The 12,016-nt window shown below is 44.2% G+C and overlaps 1 protein-coding gene across 3 annotated transcripts in view; it reads left to right on the forward strand.

Moving 5' to 3' along the window:
* The first annotated feature begins 5,280 nt into the window (after nt 1–5,280).
* ube2o (ubiquitin-conjugating enzyme E2O) overlaps nt 5,281–12,016 on the forward strand; it is a 49,021-nt gene continuing 42,285 nt past the window's right edge. For 2 of the 3 annotated variants that reach the window (XM_071388912.1, XM_071388910.1), the window contains exon 1: nt 5,281–5,773. In XM_071388912.1, the coding sequence (XP_071245013.1) occupies nt 5,306–5,773 (468 nt within the window). In that variant the 5' untranslated portion in view covers nt 5,281–5,305. The remainder of the gene's footprint in view (nt 5,774–12,016) is intronic. The other variant, XM_071388911.1, reaches the window with a different exon arrangement.

Genomic DNA, 12,016 nt, shown 5'->3' on the forward strand with positions numbered 1-12,016 from the left:
AACTTGGCAGAATGAGCCCACTGAAGAACAGCCAGACGAGTAGAGACAGGAACGAACAGAAGGTTACTAGGACAAGCGCGCGGCGACGCAGTGTGAGTGAGTGCTTGCTTTACCTGTCTCTCAATTCCCCAGACAGTCAACCCGACAACACGCCCTTCAGGGAGAATCCCCTCGGGGTCGGTAGAAACCACAGAAGAACTAAAGAGACGGGATAAGGCATCAGGCTTGGTGTTCTTATTTCCCGGGCGATAGGAAATCACGAACTCGAAACGAGCGAAAAACAACGCCCAACGAGCTTGACGTGCATTAAGTCGTTTGGCAGAACGGATGTACTCAAGGTTCTTATGGTCAGTCCAAACGACAAAAGGAACGGTCGCCCCCTCCAACCACTGTCGCCATTCGCCTATGGCTAAGCGGATGGCGAGCAGTTCGCGGTTACCCACATCATAGTTGCGTTCCGATGGCGACAGGCGATGAGAAAAGTAAGCGCAAGGATGAACCTTATCGTCAGACTGGAAGCGCTGGGACAGAATGGCTCCCACGCCCACCTCTGAAGCGTCAACCTCGACAATGAATTGTTTAGTGACGTCAGGAGTAACAAGGATAGGGGCGGATGTAAAACGCTTCTTGAGGAGATCAAAAGCTCCCTGGGCGGAACCGGACCACTTAAAGCAAGTCTTGACAGAAGTCAGAGTTGTGAGAGGGGCAGCCACTTGACCGAAATTACGAATGAAACGCCGATAGAAATTAGCGAAACCGAGAAAGCGCTGCAACTCGACACGTGACTTAGGAACGGGCCAATCGCTGACAGCCTGGACCTTAGCGGGATCCATCTGAATGCCTTCAGCGGAAATAACAGAACCGAGAAATGTGACAGAGGAGACATGAAAGGCGCACTTCTCAGCCTTCACGTAGAGACAATTCTCTAAAAGGCGCTGGAGTACACGTCGAACGTGCTGAACATGAATCTCGAGTGACGGTGAAAAAATCAGGATATCGTCAAGGTAAACGAAAACAAAGATGTTCAGCATGTCTCTCAGTACATCATTAACTAATGCCTGAAAGACAGCTGGAGCATTAGCGAGACCGAACGGCAGAACCCGGTATTCAAAATGCCCTAACGGAGTGTTAAACGCCGTCTTCCACTCGTCCCCCTCTCTGATGCGTACGAGATGGTAAGCGTTACGAAGGTCCAACTTAGTAAAGCACCTGGCTCCCTGCAGAATCTCGAAGGCTGACGACATAAGGGGAAGCGGATAACGATTCTTAACCGTTATGTCATTCAGCCCTCGATAATCCACGCAGGGGCGCAGAGTACCGTCCTTCTTCTTAACAAAGAAAAACCCCGCTCCGGCGGGAGAGGAAGAAGGCACCACGGTACCGGCGTCGAGAGAAACAGACAGATAATCCTCGAGAGCCTTACGTTCGGGAGCCGACAGAGAGTATAGTCTACCCCGAGGGGGAGTCGTCCCCGGAAGGAGATCAATACAACAATCATACGACCGGTGAGGAGGAAGAGAGTTGGCTCTGGACCGACTGAAGACCGTGCGTAGATCATGATATTCCTCCGGCACTCCTGTCAAATCACCAGGTTCCTCCTGAGTAGAAGGGACAGAAGAAACAGGAGGGATAGCAGACATTAAACACTTCACATGACAAGAAACGTTCCAGGATAGGATAGAATTACTAGACCAATTAATAGAAGGATTATGACATACTAGCCAGGGATGACCCAAAACAACAGGTGTAAAAGGTGAACGAAAAATCAAAAAGGAAATGGTCTCACTGTGGTTACCAGATACTGTGAGGGTTAAAGGTAGTGTCTCACATCTGATACTGGGGAGAAGACTACCATCTAAGGCGAACATGGGCGTGGGCTTCCCTAACTGTCTGAGAGGAATGTCATGTTTCCGAGCCCATGCTTCGTCCATAAAACAACCCTCAGCCCCAGAGTCTATCAAAGCACTGCAGGAAGCAGCCGAACCGGTCCAGCGTAGATGGACCGACAAGGTAGTACAGGATCTTGATGGAGAGACTTGAGTAGTAGCGCTCACCAGTAGCCCTCCGCTTACTGATGAGCTCTGGCTTTTACTGGACATGACATGACAAAATGTCCAGCAGAACCGCAATAGAGGCAAAGGCGGTTGGTGATTCTCCGTTCCCTCTCCTTAGTCGAGATGCGAATACCTCCCAGCTGCATGGGCTCAGTCTCTGAGCCGGTGGGAGGAGATGGTTGAGATGCGGAGAGGGGAAGCACCGTTAACGCGAGCTCTCTTCCACGAGCTCGATGACGAAGATCTATCCGTCGTTCTATGCGGATGGCGAGTGCAATCAAAGAGTCCACGCTGGAAGGAACCTCCCGGGAGAGAATCTCATCCTTAACCTCAGCGTGAAGTCCCTCCAGAAAACGAGCGAGCAACGCCGGCTCGTTCCAGTCACTGGAGGCAGCAAGAGTGCGAAACTCTATAGAGTAATCCGTTATGGATCGATCACCTTGACATAGGGAAGCCAGGGCCCTGGAAGCCTCCTTCCCAAAAACTGAACGATCAAAAACCCGTATCATCTCCTCTTTAAAGTTCTGATAATCGTTAGAACACTCTGCCCTTGCCTCCCAGATAGCTGTGCCCCACTCCCGAGCCCGACCAGTAAGGAGTGATATGACGTAAGCGATCCGAGCTCTCTCTCTTGAGTACGTGTTGGGCTGGAGAGAGAACACAATATCACACTGGGTGAGAAAGGAGCGACACTCAGTGGGCTGCCCAGAGTAACATGGTGGGTTATTAACCCTAGGTTCCGGAGACTCGGAAGACCAGGAAGTAGCTGGTGGCACGAGACGAAGACTCTGAAACTGTCCAGAGAGATCGGAGACCTGAGCGGCCAGGGTCTCAACGGCATGACGAGCAGCAAACAATTCCTGCTCGTGTCTGCCGAGCATTGCTCCCTGGAACTCGACGGCAGTGTTGAGAGAATCCATAGTCGCTGGGTCCATCTTGGTCGGATTCTTCTGTTATGCTGGTGAATGAGGACCCAAAAGCGACGTAATAGAAACAGAGTCTTTATTCCAGTATCAAACAAACAATGATTCTCCTGGATATATCAAAGGTAAATCCAAAACAGGAAACTGAAATCCTCTCGTCAGTAGAGAGGAACGACTGGAGACGCGACCACAGACTGCAGGTCGCTTCAGGAAGGCACAGGCCGTAGCTGACATAGACACCTGCTCACACGCAGCATCTGAAGAAGGCAAAAACACGACAGGGCGGAACAAGGACACAGGACAGCAAACATCAAACAAGAATCCGACAAGGACAGAAGCGGAAAACAGAGGGAGAAATAGGGACTCTAATCAGAGGGCAAAATAGGGGACAGGTGTGAAAGAGTAAATGAGGTCGTTAGGAGAATGAGAAACAGCTGGGAGCAGGAACGGAACGATAGAGAGAGAGAGCGGGAGAGGGAGAGAGGGAGGAGGAGAGAGAGGGATAGAAAGAGGGAAAGAACCTAATAAGACCAGCAGAGGGAAGCACAGGGACAAGACATGATGATCAAAGACAAAACATGACAGATAAAATGCAATTGTGTTTGTTGTCTGTAGCTTATGCCTGCACATACCATAACCCCACCGCCACCATGGTCACTTTGTTCACAACATTGACATCAGCAAATCGTTCGCCCACACAACGCTATACACATGGTCTGCGATCGTGTGGCCGATTGGACATACTGCCAGATTCTCTAAAACGATGCTAGAGGTGGCTTACGGTAGAGAAACTAACATTAAATTATCAATTATCTGGTGGACATTGCTGCAGTCAGCATGCCAATTGCACGCTCCTTCAAAACCTGAGACATCTGTGGCATTGTGTTGTGTTACAAAACTCCACATTTTAGAGTGGCCTCTGCACATCATTGTGTAATGATGTGCAATGCACATCATTGTGTAATGATCATGGTGTTTAATCAGCTTCTTGATATGCCACACCTGTGAGTTGGATGAATTATCTTGGCAAAGGAGAAATGCTCACTAACAGGGATGTGAACAAATTTGTGAACAACATTTTTGAGAAATAAGCTTTTTGTGCATATGGAAAATGTCTGGGATCTTTTATTTCCGCTCATGAAACATGGGACCAACACTTTACATGTTGTGTTTATATTTTTGTTCAGTGTATAATTTCAAACATATGTGGAGAATAGGCTGTGTGTAATTTTAAAATGCCTATTTTATTTAAATGTTGATATCAACACCACTCTATCAGAATTTTCTTCATGGAATAGGCCTACTGGTGATTGTATTATAAATCCTATCGTTTGCCCTCATCTATTTACCAAACGTCATGTGACTCAAATAAGGGAACCCTTTCCATTGGGCATCAATTGTCTCGAGATTGTGGTTCATGTTTTTTTCCCCCATGTAAGAGTTTGTTGATCATTATTTCAGTTTTAATGTATAGTTTATCCCCTGCTGGCAATACGTTGCTGACCAATGAGAAATTAGTCTTGTGTTTTTTTTGTCGACCTGATAAATGCAGGTACAGAACAGAGTTAGCCTCTGTATTTGTTGGAATCCCTTTTGCAAAAAAATAGAATAGGCTTCTCGTATTATATACAGTTTTATAGATGAATATGCGTTGGCATTGTGCAGAAACGCGTATCTTTGCGCTTGACAAATAAGACAAACGTCCCCATATGCCCCCTCACGTTAGCCCATATAACACAACTACAGTGTCAGGCACGGTATGCACAAAATATGTTATTTTATGCCACAATCCTGTGTTAAAAACCATGGCTGTGTCTGCAATAAGCCAATTTCAGCACTCGCACACTGACACCAAGTGGCGAAAATTGCTCCATTCATGTTTTTTGGTGAAGTGCGCGCATATAATGCATATTCGAGCCGGGGTACAGACTTGTTGATGAAATTGACGTCTTCTCTTTCATTATGTTTGCATTTCTGTAATAAATTCTAGAAAAAAAAAACATTGTCATGGCTGTGATATTGAATTTATTTTATTGTCAATAGGCCGTGACTTGTCCTAAGGGGGACCCTAATAATATAAATTGTCCACATTGCATCATACATTTGTATCATCATATAGCTAGCAACACCTGACTGTGACTAGAATATAAAGAAATATGTGTTATAATAACTGTGTGATATAACTGTCTGCTGTCTCAGACTCATTTATTCAGAGTCAAACCCACGCTGAAATAAAAAAAACACCTTTGTCAATTTGACAGGCCCTCGACTCTTCTCTGAGTGCGTTTACGCAGCGCGCGCCCTATCGACGTAAACACGTGCACTTCCATGGTTACAGGTTTCTCTTTTTTCTCCTCCACCATCCGTCTCCCTTTATCGCATTATTCCCTGACAACTGCAGCGATGGCGGAACCCGTGGCATCGGACGCAATAGCAACAGACGCAGCTCTTTCTCCGGCTGTAAGCCCGGGTTCGGAGCCTCCATCCATGGCGCTCTCTCCTTCTGCAGGCGGCTCCCAGCGGCTTCTTTTCTCCCACGATTTGGTGTCAGGTCGGTATCGTGACTTGGTTCGGTTCGGCCTAGTCAGAATGATACAAGGCGAGGAGGAGTTTGATTCAGACTCGGACCTCGACGATGGCGGAGGTAGAGGCGGTGGAGGTGGAGGAGGTGGCTGTATCCCCTGTAACTCGGACACCGAGAGCAGTGTTGTGGACAGCCTGGCACCTCTGGGAAGGGGTTTTGTCCGGGTGCAGTGGTACCCAGAAGGAGGGAAACAAGACATACGGGAAACAAAGGTAATTGTCTGCTAACGTTAGCTAACTAGCCACACAATATGTTGGAGGTAACATTAGTTAGCTAGCGTCAAGCACAATGTGTGTTTTCCCGTTATTGACAGATAACGTTAGCTGGTTGAATTAATTAGTAACGTTACACCGCCACGGGTTTAGCATGCTATAACCGGCATTGCGAACGTTTTGTCCGCGCGCTTGTGTATTTGTTGCAATTACTGTACCTAGCTTCAGCATATTGCCCACATTTCTTGAAATGTGCAGTACAACTGGGTGTGACTTAGCAGACTTGGCTAGCTAACTTTTTATTACTGCTAGCTGGTATAACGATTAGCTAGTATGTTAGTATCATTGGCACATTGTTAGTTATACCCAAATAAATGACTTACTCCACTAACCAGCTTAGCTAACTGGCAGGTTTGCTAGGCTAACTTACTAGCAAATTAAACGCACATTGCTGATAAATTAACTAACTAGTTTGCATCTCAGGTTTTCAGTAAATTAATCATTGACAACTTTTGTAGAAGAGGGAACACTTGCTAAAACTGCTGCTTAAACAATGAGAGAAAGGACTTTAACTGAATCATGTAAGGTGGTCTCTAGCTGATGCAGTATCTGACACGGACAGCTCAAACTAGCCATGACCCATCATCACATTAGAGGAGATTGCTAAGATTAAATCACTGATGGAACAATGACCCAGATGTTTCACCGGATTTATAAATCTGAAGCATCTGGTTGACGTTTCCACTCACCACCAAATGTGATGAGCAAGAAGCCCAGTTGCCGGCAGTGGGAGGAGATGGGATGAGACTTAATGCACATTTTGTCATCGATTAAGCATATTTGATCTCATTGCATTTTTCTGTTCCCAAAAGAGACGGTTGTTTAGGAGTGCCAGGGCGAATTGAGTTAGTAGGCCTTCTCTAACGGAAATATGTAAATACATGCTAGAGTGCGTCAATATGATCTCGCTAGCTCGTGCTGGGTTCTTCCCACCTCCTTGCTTGTTCTGCCCACTTATTAATTTTCTACCATTGGAAACAACAGGCTGTAGTTTATCTTGAGTTAGTTATAAAAAATCTTTGATTCTATGCTATCCCTCCACTACACGAGGAGTCAGTTTAATCAAAGATACTGATGGTGTAATGTTAGTTTTCCATTGGCCAAAGGCAGTTTTAAAGTGGATAACATCCTGCATGACTGACATTTTAAAGTGGATAGGTTTTGCTGATGTTTTATTTTTTATTAACAATAATACATCTATACAAAGCTGTACATGGCATTTAACCTTGCCTATGAATACATTTCACATTAGTTACCTAACTTAGTCGGAAGCGAATTGAGGCTATCGCCTAGTATATTCATTATCAAATCAGGTAGCCATAAAACTATGCCCCCAAAAATGTACACTCGGTGTCTTATACGTGGTCTTAAGAATATTACATAAGGAAAGATAACCTATGCCATCACAAAAAATCAAGGTAAATAGGGTCCAATTGATTCACAACATTAATTCAAATGAAAGATTGCCAAAAGCAGAGTATCCAATCCCTCCAAAGCCCATGCATAAAAGCTTTGTCTAGCCAGTATCATTACAAACCAAATAGAGAGAGCTATTGCCGTATTGACATAATGGGATTCAGTACTGCAGTAACAGGGAACTCACTCCAGGGCCTTATGGAAAAGGGTCACACTGAGGGAGTGGAGCTGGGATGGGCTGGGCCTAGAAGATACTCACAGTGAACAGTGCAGGCAGGCTGTGCTGCTTTGTCCTCTGGGATAAATGTGTAAAGTTCTAGCAATGGAGTCAGGGTCTGGAAGTCAGGACAAAGGTCTAGTCATGTATCTGTGGGGATAACACTGGGTCAGGGGTGTTTACCTACACACACACAAACAAGGGTGACTGGGCTCTGTGTGACTTTGAATGATAGTCATGTTTTAGGCCTTAAACATTGCCCTCCGTGTGTGTTTTTGTCCTTCCTTATCAGGTTGTGTGTTTGTCCAGCCTGATCTGTGTGTATTCTTCCTCCCTGTGTGTGTGCGTCTGTTAGGCTGTCCGTTAGGGCGGGGAATTGCCAGGGACGATACGATATCGTGATACTTGGGTGCAGATATATGTATTGCGATCCTCATGGTGCTATATGTATTGTGATTCGTTGTTCCAAACATATTGCTCAATCTATGTCTACTGCAGAGGGACAAGTGCCATGAGAACTAGTTTTTATCAGTCATGGAGATGGAAAATCTCCTTAAAAAGGAGATGGAAAATGACTGGAGTTTTGGTGCAGATGCAAAAATGATATTGTCAATACAATATGATCTATCATCAAATAATATCCCGATATGTAACTGTATCGATTTGTTTTCCCCCATCACTACTGTCAGTGTGCGTCATCTGTCCACCTACTGCTCAGATGGTGTTTCTTCAGTCACATATTCTCTTGAGCAACTTAATTCATGACCAGGCCACTTCCTGCAGTATGCAAAAATGGTGTATTTCCAAGAAAGTCTGTCCTTTGGCTGACTGCTTTTTTTGCTCACCTTCCTCTGCTTTATACCCATTTTCACACTCTTCCGGGGACATTGGGATAGGGGGATGCATCAATGTGTACGAAAAGTCATAACCTCAGCTCTAGTTTTGAATAGCCATGCATCCAAAACGACGTCTGAAGAATTGTCTAGAATGGTGTGCAAATTTCTTTTGTGGATCCTCCCCCCACGTGCTTGTGGAAGGGGTGCTGCGTTATGTTAGTCACTGTTTTGCGACTGGGTAGGACACATTTTGGAGAGTTGTTGTGTATGCTAGTTTGTAACATTGAAAACCTGGAGGAAAAACGGAGTTCTGTTTTGCCAGAGGTGTGCTCTATCCACACAATCGAGTCGTTGAAGGCACGACAACTCCTCTGCTTGACCACTACAATGAAATATGTTATGACGTGTCTACTTACAGGCTATGGTAAAAGTTTAGTGTATCAAATGTTGCCGACGGTCTCCGATTTATTGAAATTGAAAGTCACCACAAACACTGCATACAACAACCTATTTTAATCAGCTATTTCCGACCACTGTTGCTCCTACGGCCTAAACTAATTTAGTGGGCACCTTTTTGAGCTCCGCCCAAGCAAGGGATTGGTTTGAAGTGTTGTAAGGCGTCACTGGTTTCCACCCTTTGTAGCTACTTTCTGCCATTGACTTCAAGGCCTTTCTATTAGGGAAGCCTGGCTACCTGAATCCCCGATCCACCAGCCTCTTTGTCTCCCTCACTGCTACTGCAGTTATTATTCCCCAAAGGTTTTTACCAATGGGGAGTTTATTCAGGATTTGTATGGCAGATATTTACTTCAAGACAGAGAAAGCGAACAACAAATAGTCTCGACAAACGGGTAGATAGGCCTAAGGCTCAGTCTTGTGACGTGTTGTCTCAACTAGGGATGCACGATATATCGGAATCGGCCGATATTAGCTAAAAATGCCAACATCGGTATCGGCCCGATGTTAAAAACCGATGTCAAAGCTACCGTGCATAACTATATAACGTATGTACAGGTCGTAATGACACCACGTAAAATTTTGCGCAACACAGCATTCCTAACCTAGCCCATAATGTCTGTTGTATGGATCGAGCAGTCAACAAGTCGAGCAGTCATTTGAAAGAGTAAGAACATTTCAGCGAGACAACTCAAAGTCAAAACCCATTAAAGCCAATATAATGGAATTCATTGCCCTTGACAATCAACTGCTCTCTGCCGTGGGTGATGTTGGCTTTCGCCGACTGGTCGAGCACCGGTACTCACTACCAAGTGCGCTATTTTTCAGATGTTGCCCTACCGGAGTTGCACGGTAATAGCGTCACTGCTATTTGCTTCACGACATACATACTATGGAACGCTGTTTGGGTCTTTGCGTGTCAAAAAAGATACAGTAGCACTGTCAAAGCTGTAAATAAAAGTCTGCAAACACCGGCCACGAACGATGTGTTTACAATACCGCTTTGGTAATAAAGCATCATTTGTTCGACTGCAACTTTTGGGGTAACTAGCTTTAGCTTGGTACCTAGCTAGCACCAATACAATCAGCCTGAAAACAATGACCAGTAGAAACTGCAGTCATTTTCAATATTCTTAGCAATGATTTAGGAATACTTGTAAGTATTGTTGTTCGCCTATTGAAATTGAAATTGAACAATAAATAGCTAGCCAGCTACTTAACCCTGTTGCCCAAAGCTAATGTTATAAGCAGCCATCGAGCTTCATCTGGCTAGTGATGCTCCACTGGGTTATGTGTTCTGAAGCTAGCCGCTATAAGGATTAGTCACAATAGTGGAATTTGCGGTTTGCCTTCAAAATAAAAGTATGTCATTGACAGTGATGCAAATTAATACAAATAGTAGAATTATGTCATTCTTTTATTTTGAAGGCTAGCCGCAAAGTCGACTGTTGTGGATAATCCTTATTGTGGCTAGCTTCACATAGATGGGTCTGGCCACCATTAATCAAATAAGAACTGTCTTATAAATTAGGGTTATTTTGGATGACACCGAACTATAGCTACTGAAACAGATGTCGTTTTGCTATGTTTTGGGGGAAGAACATTGTTTGTATCCATGAACTAGCTAGCTTTTGTTATGACCAGCACTGTAGGTGCGCGAGACAACTTTACCAGCATCATAGCATACGTATCGATGAATCGTTGTGACACATGAAATACAAGTGATAGTGTAATCAATGTGTAATAACTACGTAAAAAATGTATGAACGCGTTAAATTATTATGTGGCGTGCGGTCATATTCAGGTCCTGATTGGTCAAATAGTGTTGTTTGACACGTCACATTGTGTTGTTTGACACACAAAGACCCAAACGGCGTTCCATAGAAATCCTGGTTGAGAATGAAACGACTGAACAAATGAACAATGAAACAGCACAGCAAGTAAGTGAAAGAAATAGGTTTGATTATGTTTTACTGGTAATGGGGACATATGTAAATGCCAACAAAATACCTTTTTGATGTGTGTGTGTGTAACCTTTATTTAACTAGGCAAGTCAGTTAAGAACAAGTTCTTATTTACAATGCCAGCCTGGACGACGCTGGGCCAATTGTGCGCCACCCTATGGGACTCCCAATCACGGCCGGATGTGATACAGCCTGGATTTGAACCAGGGACTGTAGTGACGCCTCTTGCACTGAGATGGAGTGCCTTAGACTGCTACGTTCATGTGTGTGTGTTAAGCATTCTAGTACAGTTAAATAGTTAAAAGGCCGCTACAATTGTAAATATCGGATTATCATTATCGGGTTTTTTTTGGCAAGGAAAATATTGTGTATCGGCCAAAAATGTCATATCCGTGCATCATTAGTCTCAACGTGACATATGTGTCCGTATGGTAAAGTTGAACTAATTCCCTCTCGTATTCAGTTCCTCGCAAACGTACTCAGAGAAAGCGTAATAGAAAAAGAAGCGTCCCGTGGGGTGCCAAGCTTGCATTTCCCACTGTTACCTCTGTAGTTTCTTTTTATTCAGATGGATTCATATTTCTCTTAATCAAGTTTCCCTGTGGAAACTTATTTAGACGCATGCTGCCGCCTCATCAACGGCAGACTGACACTATTTTATTTGCACTGCAATGAGCTACGCCGCGTTTTCCCTATGAAATCTTAATTATATCTCCAAAAGGAGAGTATAGTATGATTGGTCTCAGATCTTCCACCGGTGTGGCGCTGTTTCAATTAGAGGTCGACCGATTAATCGGCATGACCGATTTTCAAGTTTTCATAACAATCGGTAATCTGCCTTTTTGGACGCTGATTATGGCCGATTTACATTGCAATCCACAAGGAGACTGCGTGGCAGGCTGACCACCTGTTACGCGAGTGCAGAATCAAAAGGACCTTGTGGCTGCAAGGAGCCAAGGTAAGTTGCTAGCTAGCATTAAACGTATCTTATAAAAAAAACAATCAATCTTCACATAATCACTAGTTAACTACACATGGTTGATGATATTACTAGGTTAACTAGCTTGTTCTGCGTTGTATATAATCAATGTGGTGCCTGTTAATTTATAATCGAATCACAGCCAACTTCAACTTGATGATTTAACAAAAGAGCATTTGTGAAAAAAGCACAATCGTTGCAATAATGTACCTAACCATAAACATCAATGCCTTCCTTAAAATCAATACACAGAAGTATATATTTTTTAAACCTGCATATTTAGTTCAAATAAATGCATGTTAGCAGGCAATATTA

This window comes from Salvelinus alpinus, chromosome 2 (assembly GCF_045679555.1).
Source record: "Salvelinus alpinus chromosome 2, SLU_Salpinus.1, whole genome shotgun sequence".
NCBI lineage: Eukaryota > Metazoa > Chordata > Actinopteri > Salmoniformes > Salmonidae > Salvelinus > Salvelinus alpinus.